The following is a 17,099-nucleotide window of genomic DNA, read 5'->3' as shown; positions in this document are numbered from 1 at the left end:
TTTGCTCTCAAGGGCAACTGGTGCACTGGTGCTATTACATAAAACCAGGAACAGAACAACATGGCTATAAAACAGGTCTGCAGCAGCGGCAAATGGTGAGCCGGTAGTTTCCATTGTGCAAATAATCAATTGTGGGCCACTCCGGTCCGCACCGGTGTTTAGATTAGCTCAGCAAGGTGTTTATTCCTACTCAAGTCCATCTTCACACACAAACTCTGTTGTGGACGCGGGATGATAAACACACCCTGATTATTCCCTGGACGCTGCTGTTCACCTCAGAGGCCAGACCTTGTAATAACGCTTAACACGGCTTTGTACTTTCACGTTATTCACTTGTTAGATTCAATAAGATTGTGACTTTAGTAATTGGGCATTTGTTTTAGGGAAGAGAGGCATGACTGGAAAGTAGACGCTGAGTTGTCACATTGTTGGCCATTTGTTATTAACCCTCACAAGCTTTTGGGTGTGAATTAAAGCTGACCAGACGTATTAAAACGTTGTCCATTTTGGGCCTCCATCACATCGGGTAGAGCATGCGTCCCATTTAGGCTCAGTCCTTGGAAATCCGACCTGTGGCCTGTTGGGGGGGGTCACCCCTTCTCTCTCCCCCCTTCCTGTCCCTCTTTAGCTGCTCTATTGAAAGGAAATACACGCCCTAAAAACAATACTTAAACAATACTTAATACTAAAAACGTTGTAAATTTTCCATAATAATGATACTACAGTCCTACAGTACGCAAAAGCCTTTTGTTGTATTTTGAGATAGGAGTGTGTTGTAAAGGGTGATAATGAAACACACAAGGCTGACACCAGGCCAGTTTTAGTCAAGTTCATTTGGAGTAAATTATGGGAGCTTTACTTTAAAACAGTGTTTCCAAACCTAATTCAGAGTATGAAAACATCACAAAGCGATATGTACAGTTTCTTTGTCTGTTTTATGCATGTGTCATTCATATTACTAGTAAGATTACCACAGCCACATTGCATTTCAAACATGTTCAGACATGCCTAACCCGAGGATTAGGATGGAAAAATAAAAGACTCTTGATTCATATAAGGCAGCAAAATTACACTTCATGAAGGGCTGCGAAACGTCTGCAACCATTAATTACAAAGAAGAAGGTGTAACTGCGGTTTTGTGCACATCTTAATGCTGTGATGAGCCCTTAGGTATTGTTTTTCTACTGCATCACTTCCTCTGGTTATTGATACATGAATTTATAAGTCAACTAGGAGCGTCACAGCAAAATACTGCTTCATTTAGCTTACAGGGGTGGACAAACGGACATCTAAATGTAATGCAATCCAATACAATAGCCCCGAGAATAACTACTGCTTTTGCAAATGTTCAATTTCAGCTGAACATTTTAGGACATTATGTGGCGGTGGGTGAAAGAAGAAGGTGTAACTGCGGTTTTGTGCACATCTGTGTGTGTGTGTGTGTGTATAAATGATTAACAAAATAAATCTTACGGAGCAAGTCTGCAAATTCATATCAGTCGACTCCCCAGCCCAATTAATAAAGCGAACAACAAATTCAAGCAATCCGCCAGGCTGTTAAACGTCCTGCGGTCTCTAATGGCTTCTTCAGTTTTGATGTAACATGGGGAATCCCCGGCCTTTATCCCTGTGGAGGCACCATGTCTCCTGATAAATGAGGGATTGTTTGAGGAAACACACCTTCTGGCATCCTACAAAAGTATTTTTGTTTCCAAGAAACAAAGGATTTTGGAAATTAAATTACAGATTTGGCTTGTTAACCCTTTTCCTTCCAGTGTGTTCAACACTTCTTTTCTCGACAGGTTTTGCCAGCCTTGCTTAAAGTTTGTTCTGCACACGTAGCATTTTGCCTTCATCCAGTTTGGCAAAACGTGTGCATGCATATCAATTCAAAGCCACTTGAGGGAGGTTTTTGATATTGGGTTATACAATAAAACTGACTTATGGTCTCACATTAAAATGTCTTTGTGTAAGCAATGTGCAGGCATTTTTAAAAAGGGACCGGTCAGAGATGCATGACTACCAGGAATCAGACGATTCAGAGACAGTGCTAAATGAAAACAGATTCTTGATTCCTGTTTTTCCCTTCTTCCCCAGGTGAGAGAAAGTGCTAAATTTGGGCGGATGAGCATGTTGGAGAAATGCTGAGTCAGTGTTCAGTTGGTGCTCTGCGTTTTAAATGTCACAGTAGAGTTTCAAAGTGGAAACTTTAGTTGGGTTTGTGCCGGACTAAAGGAGCTTAGTGGTAAACGTAGCTGCCTGTTGGTGCTATAGATTAACGATGGCACAGCCTGATGTTGGGTGCTCATTTACATAAAGGCATTTCATTGGGCTTGGCCTGAACGAGTGCTTGGGAATAACATCATTATGTGCATTGATTAGCCTATTTTATTTAATAAATGGTGTACATTATTAAAATGTATACGTAAGATTCTCATTGAAAATGCAGTCATAATTTAATTGATGAGCCAAACTCACAACTTGCACACGAACCACTGCATATTTTTAACAATCACATTGCGTTCAAGTAAAACCGCCTGTCTTTAATGCTGAAATTCATTCTACATAGACAACAAATGTGTCATATTACTGAAGATGCTCTCAAAATTGAGTTGTTGTGACTACAATCAATACATTCTGCTGATCTCACATCTGTGTCACACGTTTCAGCTGAAGACGTGCATCAGACTATTTTATTCTAGAGTTTAAATCTTAGTGGAAAAGCAGGAAGTTTGGTGTTTATGGGTATATACTGTATAAAGAAGGTATTATGACGGTATTATTTTCACAACGCTGTTATATTATCCCAGAGAAATGTGGAGAAAGTATCAAAACACACATAAACACACAACTGTTTACTGTCTAATCACGGGCACCAAGCCAGAGCAGCAAGGCTGACTGACAAAAAGTGGCAAAAGAGTTTCTCTGACAGTGCCAGGACTAAAAAGCTACAAACATTTCATGAGTTAAGGAAGGTTGATGTTATTGGCTAATGCCTAGTTTTTTAATACAGCAATGTTCACTGGTATATTTCCTTCAGTAGCACACTTAGGTGGCATTGAAAACGTGTTTAAGACCCCAAAGACGTTGATTACAGTCGACAAATTCACCTGACAAAATATACTGAGGAACTGACATGCTTCCAGCTGATTAGCATCTATTAAAAATGACTAATCTGTTGACAATTTTTCATTTTTACAGAAACATAAAGGCTTTGAGTGGAGTGATTAACCTTCAGTGGAAAGATCAGCCTGAGAGGGGGGCCTGCCACTGGTGCAGACTCCTACTGTGGCAGTGCCAGCTAACAGCTGACTCTCTCTCTCCTTCAAGCCAGCTATCATAACAATAACTGATGGGAAGTCAGGCTATCGATACTTCCTCTTCCCCATCAATTCATATTCAACACATGTATGCATACAAGACTGTTGTGTGCGCCCACATCTGTGGCAATAATCTAATTTTTCCACGTTAGGGCAAAAATCACGTGTTGCATGATCAGCAGAAATATAAATCTGCCATTTTGTAAAAACAAACGTATAGCTAAGGATGCACTCTTTTGACTTTTTCCCATACCAATATCGGGCTTTGGATACAGAGTTCTGATCCAATAGCAGTGTTTACTAAATAAGCAGTATGCCTCGATGTGTAGAAGTGACAGGGATCATTTTTTTATGTGTAAGGCTGCATCAGACGTGACTTCAAAATAGTTTTGAAACTAAATGCAACAAATAAATACAAAGAAGTAAGTGTAATGAATTGTGACTTTGCATATATATAAATACAATTAGCTGCATATTGCCTTTGGTTTTTTTGGTTCAGGATCATCTGCTTCTTTCTAAGTTGAATCGATTTGCACATTAATTTGCGTTGTTGACAGCTGAGTCAAACCTTTTTACCCCACAGCCAAGCAACTTAATTTGATACGCCATTTTCTCACCAAAAAAAAAATGCCTGTACGCATGCATGAAAACGCACCAATCAAATTGCAGCGTTGTCATGGGCAACTGTCAGTTCTGATTGCAACAGCAATATTTAAATAACACTAATTCAACTCAATTCAATTTAAAGTGCCAAATCACAACACAAGTTGTCTCAGGACACTTTACAGAGTAGGTAAAGACCACACTCTATGACTTATTTATGATTTACATAGACCCAACAATTCCTCCATTGAGTACGGTGGCAACGAAAACCTTCCCTATAACAGGCAGGAACGTCGGACAGACCCAGCTCTGTGGAGGACGGACATCTGTCTTATGCATCAAATATTTAAAAAGTATTTATTCTGGGATGAGCATTTCCGAATGGTTGTCACTGGGGGTGTTACAGCCTTGCTTTAGAGGTATTTTATGTCATATTTTTAGTATTAGGCTGACATGTATCTGCATAGTATCTTAATTACTCAAAATAGAAGGTGACTAAAAATGGCATCCATATTTTAAGTTTCGGCAAACAAAAGATGATGCCCAGTTGCCAATCAGGCAACCACTATTACAAGTGTTGAGCCTTCATTCATATTTAAAGTAATAATAAAGAATTAAATAGAATAAAGCTGCCTTGTTGAGTCATTATTGGCCCGCTATTCAATATCAGTATCGGTGAATCCCAACTTAGAGCTTACTTTAACTTTACTGAGGTGGTCTACATTATGTCGTAATTAACTGCACATATGATGAAAGACGAGCCATTGACCACACATTTGTCAAACACATAATTACCTGCAATGATAAGCAAATGTTCTTAATATACATGAATGTAAATGCAAATGTATATAGACAACTTTTTACTAGAATGTGGATATCCCTAAATTGAGACCTGTAAACTGTGAGTTTGTTCAGGCTTGCATTTGGTGAAGCTCTACTTCCTCATGACTTTTTGACTAAATGCAACACAGACATTATTTTACCCCAGCTGTTCTTCAGTGGAACTCATTAAAGGATGCCAACAATAGTTTTACATGGATCCACATAGCCTTAGTTTGGGCAAATGCCTAGTTAGTAACATATATTTAAATAAAGATGACACTTGGCAAGTTGGCACTTAAAGCACTGTGTTATTCAGTGGAAAATGACCCAAACCAATTAATGTTCCATATGAAGGGTAACTGAATACTCTATTGATTCAGTAATAAACCATCTATGCAGTTAAGCATGGGACATTTACACTGACATGTACCATATTGACCATAACATGTCCAATGAGCGTATTTGGCCAAATGTGCACATTGGAAGGTACAATTTAACCTGACATTCACACCTGTCACAATCAAACTTGGTACAAGATAGCTTCCATACCGCTGCCCACTGTGACCAGGCTGAGGAAGGGGCCTTTAGTAAATGCATTTCACAATTTATGCCATCCTGTCTTTGCAGCCACTACATAGATAGATAGATAGATAGATAGATAGATAGATAGATAGATAGATAGATAGATAGATAGATAGATAGATAGATAGATCATTTATTGTCACTGCACACAATTACGAGACTTAAGTTTGGAGCAAACCTGAGATGCCATAAAAAAAAACCTAGAGAAAAGCACACAATACAGTAACACTATGAGTACAGACATTTCTACATCAAATATAAAGGAATGAAAAGAATAAAACAAATATTAAAAAGGTGCATGAGACAGAGCATGTGTTCAAGGGAGATACTGCATTAAGGGATTAATTGCACCATCACTGTAGGACAATATACAGACACTTGTACAATGAGAGCGTAGTGTATGGTAATGATGCAGTCAAGAATGCAACGGTAAAAATATAAAAAAAGATAAATAGCAGTCATTAAGTAGAGTTTGTGGACATATTCTTATTGTACAGAATCAGTGATAACACTTTATGTGAGGAAGTGTTTTGCAGAGACAGCTCGGGCTCGTACAGAGGATCGATCCTGTGTAAACGGGCCCTCTGATTGAATCAAAACAAGGAAGCGAGTTGGCAGTTGTACGCCAACGTTTCATGGACAAAGCCTAACATAAGTGATGGTCACATCGATTTAACTAACGGTTAGCCAAGTTAGCTTTGCCAACAGGAAAAAACCTGACTAACCAGCCCCAAGAGCTAACGTTAGCCAAACATCACTTAGTCAGAAGTGACACACATTTTCTTATAAATCACAACATTGGGTAATTAAATGGACCGCGAACAAAAGCAGCCAGACACCCTGTTTTTGGTGCTAACATCTGAGCTACAACACCTCCTGATGTTCTGTGTGACAGCTGGAGCGAGCGCAACAAGGAAATTAGCTCCGTTAGCAACGAAAATATTAGCTTAGCAACCAAAAGCTCACTATGAAATGGAAACAAACAAACACAACAGGAGGCTCACCTTCGCTGTGATAAATCCACACAGATCAGGTCGCGGCTCGTGTATTTGTCACGCCGAGGAGTCACAGGGAGGCTGGCGTGCAGGTTTTTTCGGTTGTTACTTGTTGTTACTGATGTCGTTAGCAGCTCGCTCCATTCTTCTGCTGTTCGTCTGTCTTCGCTGCTGCTCGTCAAAGGTTCGGACACACCGGATGTGCAAAAAACGGCACCGCCCGCTTCTCAACTCACACTTCCGGGTCATGACTTTTTTTATTATTATTTTTTTTTTATTAATGGTTTTTAAAAATGTAACCTCACTTGTCAAGTACATTAAAACTGTCGATATATTGGCACAGCAAACAACATGATTCATAAACAAAAAAAAGTACAGGAAAGTAGTCCAGTCATTTTAAGCCTAAATAGGGGTCAAGGTTGAACAAATTGCAACAGAAGTAAACTCAACTTATTTTTTATTCTCAATATGTCCTGAGTGAGTAAGGAAAATAAAGCCCCAAATAATCCCAGTAGAGTAAAGTTGAGAAAAATACCCAATTATGCCCTATCCATTCGCCTACTCATTATTTTTCTCAGGCAAATATGAAAATATAACCTTCAGATATCACCATGAAAATTACTGAGTTGATTACTTACATTAAAGGTTGAATATGTAGAATCTTTATCCAAAGCTATATTTAAACAAACAAAACAATACACCTACAGGTAGAGGCACAGGTTGGCCCTGGTGTGACCCCCCATTGGCCAGACTATTTTATTTTTTGTTAATTTACTACACTGGGGGGGAAAAACTTGCCTCCTATTGGGTCCCTTAGAAACATTCTTAAAAGGAAGTTGCTGATTGGACAGATATGGGACACATTTACCCATGCAGCTGCCATCATGTGGCCGGGTTCATAAGATCAGTTTTGTTGTCAAATGATGCGTCACTCACTGTTACTAAACAGTAAATGTCAGAAAGAAAATGGTATATGATATATGGTATATGATAGCCTGAAAAAGAAAAGCATGACTGAAAGAACAACGGGACCAAGATCCACTAAAGAAAATTCTTAAATTGACAGGATTTTTCAAGGTTGCAGACTCTTCTTCTGTTGTAGTGGTTTATTTCTGATAAAGCGTAATTAATAATGAGGGGGGCCCAAACAAACAGTAGCCTAGGGGCCCCAGAGCACCTTAATCCGCCACTGCCTCAGGGGCATTTTGAGGGGTACAGAATGAAAGTGTTGCTTTTCCATAAAATATATATTTAGTCTGAAATAATATTTAAAATTTCTTTTTGTACAGGTTTGACCATGACTCTCTGTCACATTCTGGTTGTATTGTACTAGCCAATAGCGTTAGGCATTCGAGGGTTGTCTGTTGTTGGGTGCAGCTACTGTAGGCGGGCACTGGGTGAAATGGAGTTTGCCAATCCTGCAGCTGCTTATTTGTACCAGCAGCTGTGTGTCCGGAGACGGGCAAAAACGAGAGTCAATATAGGCCAAGACTTCACTCCATGGTTCAACTGTGTTAAAACGCACGCTGAAATGGCCACGTTTCTCCTTGATCAGCAAGCTAATATCATGTTTACTTAGCTGTAACGGCTAACGGTAACTTTCAGTCAAACTCTTCTGCAATACTTGTTTTTATTGTGTGATTTGCCGGAGGAGATGGATCAAATGGGCTCAAACAGACTCTGGTCATCTGTAGGCTACTACTGGACCAGGTCTGACAAGCCTGGCAACCAGAGTGGTGGAATTATTTTCTGTTGTTGCAACTACGATTTTGACACACTAGGTGGCGGTGTTCTGCTCATTCTCGATATTCAACCTGTAACGTTTTTTCAAATGGACATTGTCAAATACATTCAAATTGTCTAAATATTGTCACAAGAAACAACAGGATTCACAAACAAAAAAAAAGGTAGAATATACACAAATTTGAACATAGTCATGAAAACACACAAGGATTTACCTAATTTGTTATAATTAAGTTTGTTTTTTTAAGTTAAATCTGATATAATTTCAAAATAACTTGCAGGTCATAACTGATACAGGATCATTATTAGAACTTCTCTCAAGTTTCTAATTCCTCCTAGATATAAAGCAAGACATTTTAAAAACTGTGAAGGATTTTTACCCTCCAAATTGAATTTATCAAATATAATGTCTAGTTAATAATATCATCATTACAGCACTTTAAAAACACTGTCAACTTTAAATGTTTCTGAAAATGACACAAAATAACAACCATCACCAGGCCTTTGTTGTTTCATAAATAATCCATGCTGCTGAACTGAAATCCCACCAAACAAAAGAAAACATCAAACCAGTGCCCAAATTTAACCAATCATATTTATTTTGTACATCTACCTGTTGAGCGTTTTCAGGAAGATGTGTGTGCTAATGCAAAGTGGTTACAAAAATAAAGCACATTCTTACGTAAAGATGACATGACCGAAAAAAAACAACTACACTGACAAATGTCGAATAAGAAAATAAGGGACCGTATCACTTGAATGTCTGTGCTTTTCTGCCATCGTTAAATCCATTCATCAAAACATGTACGGCTACTAATAATATCTGACAATACGATTCAATTCAAAGACTGTACATGTGTACATACAGGTCAATAGTCCTTTACAGGCAGCAAACAATCTCTGCAGCAGTTCCAGATGAGTTACTTAGGACCTCCATCTCTCTTATTACTCAAAACTGTTGTGGAAGAAATGGATTAATACGATGAACATGATTATAGCAAATACACCATCGTAGAAAACACACCAACACAGCAGTGATTGCATTCTCACTGTAACTTCACGTCTCTTTCATCATGTTGCAACAACCCTGACAAGCGTCTAACCTTGTCAGATCTGAGTTTTAATATGATTTCTATGACCTAATATGCAATGTTTGTTTGACACACTAACAATGTGCTTATACTCCTGGCAAATGACCTCAGTCATCAATAGTGGCATTTTATTAAAACTGTACAATGCATTTTAGTGCATTAAAACATCATCGGACATTCATTCATCAACGTAAGCTGGTGAGAGTGGAATGACTTAACGTCTACCTTCTAATGTAAACTATGGACATTGTTACTCTAGGGCGGCACCATAGTGTTAACACTATTATACTGGTTTAAGCAAGAAACATAAATATAAAGCCCACTGACAGACAGTCAGCGGGTCTTTACAAATACTACAGGCAGGTTAATCTCCTGCGTTATACCATCTTTCAGTCAAGAACAAAAACAAGGACTTATGCCAAAGAAGTGTTGTGTTAATGCGGCAGCTTGTTATATCAAAGAACTGTACAAGATAAAAGAATACACTATGAGTAAAAAGACTGAAGAAAAAAATGGATGGAAGTTTCTTGTGTTCAAAATTGTCCTCTCGGTTTGTGGTCAAGAGGTAAAGTGTTCAAAAAAAGGCAGTTGGGGTCTTTAAAAAGTCTCCCTCTTCATTAAGCTATTGCCTTCGCCTCAGGCAGGAACGCCTCCCAAAACTTTACAAGCTGGAACACAATTAGAAGGGAATAAAAATGCAGTTCAAATGTGTTGTAATTTTTTTTAAGTCAATATAATTTATTAGAAATTATAATAATAATAATAATAATAATAATAATACTACATTATAGATAAAAGAACTCTGAGTAAAGTGTCTTGATATATAAATGTTTACCCGATGTTGAGACTGCAGCATTGCCTCCAAATATTTGACTATCTGGCTCTTGAAGTCCTTGGCTTTTTCTTTCTGAAAAGACAAAAGTGTTACAAGTCTCACATGTCACGTTCTTCGCTGATGGAAAAACCAGCGGTGGGAATTTCTGCCAGATCTTCCCCTACTTCCAAGATGGAACTTTAATGACTTTTGAAGCATAAATGCAATCGGCAGAAGTAAAGAGCTAAAGTTAGGCTATAAACAAACACACATACCCACTAGCTTCAGAATGATTTCACTTGTACGGCGTAATGATGTTTCATTTAGACACTTGTGCTTGTCTCATTATTCAATATGAGTGGAGTAGTGACGGGTGCAAACACACCTCAAACCTTAGAACCTCCTTGCGTACTGTCATGCCAATCCTGTCGAAATCTCTCTCGTACTGAGTAACCCTCGCCTCCCACTGAGGACAAACATGAGAAGGAAAACAACATCCATTTACAAAGTACTGATGTCTTGATATTTTCCAGCATGTGATATTACAACATGACACATCATATTCTTCTTCTAAACAGGAAACAAATGCACATCACCTGCTTATTCTGACACTTTTCTACATTGTTTGTTCGTGTCCAGCATAAATCAATATTGATTCATTTATTAAAACACTGAAAGAAGAAAAATGCTCCCCTCAGCAGCCCGATATATTTTAAAGCAAACACTTTACAGCTCTTGATTCTAACATAGCTCAGAGCTCCGAGGCCGGGTTCAGTGCTGCAGCAGCTCTTACCTCAGCGATTTCTTCTTTGGCCTGCTGCAGTTTGTCCGGCTTGTTGGCCCACAGCAGCTTGGCCTCGGCCTCTCTCTTCTTCTGGAGTGTGCTCTGAGCCTCCTGCCATCGCTGCCACGCCCGCACACGCTGGTCAAAACACCCCTGTGGACATCCAACACCTCATCAGTCCACTTACCAAACAGAAAACAGGTAGCACACTTGCCGTAAAACTGTGACCTAGCACAGTGTTAAAAGTTGATAAAGTTTATTACAGAGTTCTCTGACTCCTGAATGTATGTTGCTCTGACAAAATGGTTACTCTTTTTTTTTTGTTATCAAGAGCTTCTCAAGCTTTACTTTCCCAGGCCTCCCTGCTTCTGAAGTATCTTAACTTTAACTCTTTCTACTGTAAAACTACCATTCAGCAGCTGTGAGCTTACACGCATAGCACCCAGCAGGCGGATGTAGTCAGCCAGCAGCTCTGCAAAGATGAAGAAGTCACTGGCTGCCTGCTCCTGATGCAGCTGCTCCATCTTGTCCTCCACCTCTGCCAGTTGGGACAGGGCCCGTGATAGGGCTGTGTTGTCCTCAGAGTTTCCCAACATGGCCATACTCTTGGCAAATACTGCCGTGCTCCCACACAGCTCTGGGTTTGGAAACAGAAAACGTACTCAGTCTGTTTGTCTGACCCTTAAACACCAGACAGTGAGACTGTACTCTTCTTTTTCTTCAGTTGAAAGAAATGTGATAAAAATGATTGGTTGAGTCAAGAAAGGCAGCTGAAGCTCACCCTTCCTGTGGTTCACCAGGGAGTCGACCACCGCCTGAAGCTTCCTCAGCTGCTGCTCCTCGTTCTCCACCTCCTGGAACTTGTCCTCAAACCACTGAGACACACAGCAAAAATATCAAGAAAAAACACAAACGTGTCTACAAAGGCTTGTTAGTAATGCTATAATTTCAAATAAAGCAGTTATATTACGATCCAATTCTATGACAAAAATCCTTAAATGTATCTCTATATGCAGGCCACATGCACAACAGTAAAGACATCATCCTGAGTCCCCTTACAGTGTCAGACTCATTCATCTTGATGGTCATCTTGTTGACAGCATCTGATGCCTTATTGATCATTTTGAGGAAGCCAGCTCCACTCAGGGTCTGGGTGCTCACTGCTCTGGGTAGCTGAAATACAAACACGCACACACTTAAAAGTCATTCTCAAGAATCTTAAGTCATCATCCAGCCAACTGCTACCAAAAAAATCTTTTTATATCTTAAAATACCCACCTCCTCTCTCTCCAAGAACTCTCGGACGTCAGGATCTTGTAGTAATGATGGGTGAGACACTACTCTCTGAAGATACCTACAAAAAACAGTGAGCGCAAGATGAATTTAGTAAGAAGTTGTAAAGTGGCCAAAAACATACACATAAAACCTGCAAACAAAGCATGGGTAGCAATATAGTTACTACTGACGTGAGAACATCTTAAGCTTTTGTATAGTGACGTATTTCCCAGTGAAACAGATTATTTGAGGTGTACCTTTACATTTGATTGGACCACTTAAAGTGGGCGGGATTAGGGTTTGGCGTGATACTGAGCTACAGAGGAGTGATGCAATAGTTCCACACATGCACACCTCCCTCACCCTTAGTTGTTAGATCAGGAGGATAAGGGAGAGATGGAAGGGAAACTTTGCAAAGTCGGTTTGAGTTTCCTTTGGATGAATTAGACATCTGTCACATCGAAGCGGCGACAGTGTGTGGCTGGTGCTGTTTTCACCATGAGAGTCTGTGTGCGTCTCAACGCAACAGCAGCATTCTATGAAGTCTATGGTCACAAACATCGTCTCTACTGTTGCCCGCTTCTTATCTCTGTGCAAGATTCTGATTGATTTTTTTGTATTTTCTTGACATAGATTTTCAAATAGGTGCATAATATGACTGGGGATGTGATCTAAAAGTGTTAAAAAGACATTTTTCGTTTCACCTCAAGTTTAAAAAGGCCCAGAATAAGAATAACTTGTCATCTCAATAATAATGTCACTGTGTGAAACATGTATGGATCCTTGCCTTTCCAGTGCTGCTCTTCTTCTCTCCACAAACTCGACTGATGACGGGTCATCCATTCCCACCTTCACTTTGGTCATTCCTGTTGGTCCAAATGAAAGTCACCAAAGGGGACCCCAAAAAAAAACAACAAAGAAACAGCAAAACTCATAATTGAGACCCACCTACGACACTTTTCTCGGGCGGCGGTGGAATGATGAAGCCGTGCAGCGACTGCTTGACCGACAGCTTCTCATAAAGACCCAAGAAGTCACTATAACGCCTCCTCACAGAGAAGGTTTTACTCCTGAACATGGCCAAGGAAGTCTAAGGGTAGAGACAGGGACACATAACCTGAATAACTAAATGCTTGGAAGTGAAGATTTAAACATGCTGGCAGTTTTAGGAGACTTCTAAAAGTATATGAATCAACACAAGCTTTACTACTGACCCTGGTGGATACTTTGTAGGCCACATATGCATTCATGCCGTCTCCTAGCAGGACAGAAACATTGGAGATACATGGAAGATAAGAGTCAATACATTTTCTGTCTGATGTGCAAGTGCATTTAAAGATTGCTAAAATGAGCAGAAAAACCATCTGAATAAACTGGAAATTATAGACTGCTCATAGTTATAACATGAAGTATGGAAAACAGAGACTGACCAACTTTCTCTGGGTTGGTGACGGCAACATCCACATCAAATCTGTCCTTTTCTTCTTCCTCCTCCAACTGTAATTCACAAGAAGAACACAACTTGCTGTAACAGACAGGTTAGTTGGTGATTACACAGTAGGTTTTACAAAAGCATGCATGGACATAATTGCTTCACAGTTCCTCAGAAGCTCAGCTCAGATTGGGCTCGTACCTGCTCCAAGGAGGCAGGCTGCATGGCGGCAGGGCTCTGAGTGAAGGAGGAGGAAGGACGAGGGCCAGAGGAGGTGGAGAGCTCCTTCTGGGCAGAGCTGCCGGGCGTGTCTGTGCTCAGCTCCACATGTGCCTCTGGGGAAAGAAAATACTTGTTTAGTATAGATGTATAGCACAGGCAGAATCAAGAAAAATAATAGTGATATTGGTGCAGCAGAAGCAGAGGTATCCTGATTTTTATACCCAAAGTGCGTTGTGGAAAATCACTGGACTTACATTTCACATAATGAAAATGATGCAGCTTAATCTCAGTTTACTATCATTATTAACTGCATGTGGTTAGGACAGCAGACAAAACAAGCCTCATTTTCACTGTTTACTAATATTACGTTGACTAAACAATAATCGTTAATGGTTTAAAAGGATATTTCACCTGCAAAATTACCATTTTCATGTCAATTACTGTCAAAGCGTTGCCTTAAATTTGTGAAGAAAACGATTGTGACGCATGCCTCCATCGTGAGCGGAGGATCCAAAACGGAGAGAAGTCTTGATGCATTGAAGCAAAAGGTGTACACGCTAACAGCAGCAAAACACCCGTTTCTCTCACACAACTCGTGCAATATAATCCAGTCACATGATCAGTACTTCCCAAACACATGCATTTTCACTAAAGCTTTACTATTTGCAAGTACAACTCCTTCGCCACTCATCAGAAAAGCTTGGGCAGGTGCAATACTCGTCCAACACCGAGACCGTTTAATGAAAACACACGTGTTTGGAACAGCTGGATAAACAAGATTGATTATACCGCATCAGTGTGAAAGTTTGTAAACAGATATTTTCTAAAATCATTCTTTGATATAATTTTGCTTTTATTAAATGCAACCAGCCCTAACTTTAATGCATCAAGACCTTTTTTCTGTTTTTTGATTGTTCTTTCACTGTGGAGGCATGCTGAAAAAACAATGTTCCCTTCACAAATTCAAGGAAATAGTGAGTTAACTGATATACAAATGGTTATTTAGCGGGTGACGTATTCCTTTTAATGGATGATCAGCACTCTGTAGATGAAGCCCCACTCCAAATACGAACCGAAATCACATCATCTGTTAAGTGTTTAGTAGTCCGTGTGACAAGTAAACTGAGCTTGATGTGTAAAATAAGTGGAATGATCTGCATTAAAACAAATAAACCTCTCAAGACTTCTCTAACCAGAAAACAGGTCATTGTCATCATCCGAGTGAACGCCGTTAGATTTGGCAGTCGTGCTGCTCGCGTCCTCCTCACTGAACAGATCTGGAGGCTCTTCGGTGACATTGTCCAGCTGAGAAACTCCTCGACTCACAGCTTCAGGGTTACTCTGCGGACCGGACGGACACACGTTGTTAATGAGACAGAAACACTTAAACACTGGCCGTGGAAAGTGACTTAGTACATTTACTAAACCACAAATTAAAGGTACTTGAGTCTATTCTTTTAATGTCACTTTATACTTCTACTCTACTACTATTAACAGGGAAATGTTGTGACTGCACAGCATTTTGACATTTATTATCTCATCTCATCTTCATCCGCTTATCCGGGGTCGGGTCGCGGGGGCAGCAGCTTTAGCAGGGGACCCCAAACTTCCCTTTCCCGGGCCACATTAACCAGCTCTAAATGGGGGATCCCGAGGCGTTCCCAGGCCAGTGTGGAAATCTAATCTCTCCACCTCGTCCTTGGTCTTCCCCGAGGCCTCCTCCCAGCTGGACGTGCCTGGAACACCTCCCTAGGGAGGCGCCCAGGGGGCATCCTTACTAGATGCCCGAACCACCTCAACTGGCTCCTTTCAACGCTAAGGAGCAGCGGCTCTACTCCGAGTTCCTCACGGATGGCCGAACTTCTCACCCTATCTCTAAGGGAGACTCCAGCCACCCTCCATGAGAAAGCCCATTTCGGCCGCTTGTACCCGCGACCTCGTTAAAAAATATGGCATATTAATTCAATATTAAACAGCACTTTAGTACTAATCAAACCAGTAGTAGTGTATTTTCCGCTTTGTTTTTGCTGTTTCTTGTTTGTTTTGGGAATATAACTACCTTGTTTTTGTTTTATTGATACAGTTGTTTTGTTTTAATGATCTACTGCTATTTTAATACGTTTTTTTTCAATTGTTGTCGCCCCAGGAAGACTAGCGACCACTTTGTGGTAACTAATGGGGATCCAGATAAGGAATAAAGAATAAAGCAGTAGTGGTATTATCTAAAATGAAAACATTTAAATGCTCTCACATGTATGTATTAGTGCATTGTTTTTCCCCCTCACAGGTCTTGAGTAAAATGATGGGCCTAATTTGGATTTATGGAAACGAGGGAACATAGGAACATAGAAGATAATATAGTATTATTGCCCAGCCCTGCTATAAGTACATTTAGCTCATAATACTTTACTTTTACTCAAGTAACAGTTTGATTTCAGGACTTTTACTTGTAGTTAAATACGTTTTTAGACCGTGGCGTTCCTACTTTATGTCGCCTGGTAAACAGAAGCGGAGACGTTGGAGGAGTGACCGGCTCTTGTCTCATGACCGTTAGAACCGTTAGCAGACATGGCTGGGCGGGGGCACTTGAGCTGGACGTTGGCAAAGTCAGTTATATTCTTAACGGACAATATAAATAGCAGCCGTTGAACCAGGCATCGAAACAGGAGCATCTTTAAATTAACAATTAAGCACCAGGGCGGGCCGATGGAAAACAAACGCTAAAACTTGCTAGTTATGAGTCCAAACTGCTCACATTATGCTCAAACTAACTTCGGCTAACTTTTTGAGTCAATTTGGTTGTTTATTTAATGTGAAATCTGACCTAGTTTCTCGCCCTCCTGTCAATAGCTCTAGGTTATTTTGTCTGCCATGAATGCAGGTCAGATCAGATAGAGGGGCTGGCTCTCTGTCTCGTTCACTTTAATGCAGATATCACGGAGTATACTTACTAGCAACGAGCTGTAGACTTACTTTATTAACGAATATGTCCTCTCCCTCGTCGCTGTCCCCATCTGCCATGTCAGACGGTGCGGCTCCAGGCTCCTCTGAGGCAGGGAAAGGAGGAGGAATCCGATCTGAGCTGGCCGCCATACTCCGTGTTGTGAGAGGGACTGACGTAGACGGAAGTGGAAGCAGCGAGGAAACGGCTGCAGCGTCACCGGCTGGTTACCGGGCAACACGGCAGCGCAAAGACCATAGCTATGGTTTAATAATAATATAAAACCACCTTAAAACAGCGAAGGTGTTAATTTGTACGTAATTTTACATTTCAGCATTTTCACACTTTAAATTTTTTTTTATGAGCAACACACTCCGTTTATTAACCTTTTTCCCCGCGAACACAACAACCACCTGTCGCCTCTCTCTGACGTCACACTCGCGCCCCACTCCCACAATATAAAAGAAACAAAACA

The 17,099-nt window shown here is 40.3% G+C and overlaps 2 protein-coding genes across 3 annotated transcripts in view; both read right to left on the bottom strand.

Moving 5' to 3' along the window:
- Positions 1 to 6,467, bottom strand: part of csnk1g1 (casein kinase 1, gamma 1) — a 31,398-nt gene extending 24,931 nt beyond the window's left edge. For both annotated transcript variants that reach the window (XM_083940662.1, XM_083940663.1), the window contains exon 1: positions 6,332 to 6,467. The gene's annotated coding sequence lies outside the window, so the exon portion shown is untranslated. The remainder of the gene's footprint in view (positions 1 to 6,331) is intronic.
- Positions 6,468 to 8,711: 2,244 nt separating this feature from the next.
- LOC310966766 (sorting nexin-1-like) lies at positions 8,712 to 16,776 on the bottom strand (the record flags this gene model as incomplete). The annotated part of the gene is made up of 15 exons (XM_083940650.1): positions 8,712 to 9,824; positions 9,992 to 10,063; positions 10,356 to 10,436; positions 10,764 to 10,907; positions 11,186 to 11,391; positions 11,536 to 11,629; positions 11,814 to 11,927; positions 12,033 to 12,108; positions 12,817 to 12,895; positions 12,978 to 13,119; positions 13,244 to 13,287; positions 13,460 to 13,526; positions 13,663 to 13,796; positions 14,877 to 15,024; positions 16,657 to 16,776. 15 exons carry the CDS (start codon positions 16,774 to 16,776, stop codon positions 9,774 to 9,776), a joined length of 1,572 nt encoding a protein of 523 aa, XP_083796776.1. The 3' UTR covers positions 8,712 to 9,773.
- Positions 16,777 to 17,099: the final 323 nt, after the last annotated feature.

Source organism: Echiichthys vipera (genome assembly GCF_963691815.1).
Source record: "Echiichthys vipera genome assembly, chromosome: 1".
Taxonomy (NCBI): Eukaryota; Metazoa; Chordata; class Actinopteri; order Perciformes; family Trachinidae; genus Echiichthys; species Echiichthys vipera.
Note: the sequence above shows the minus strand (reverse complement) of the source record. Positions and strands in the feature narration are given on the sequence as shown.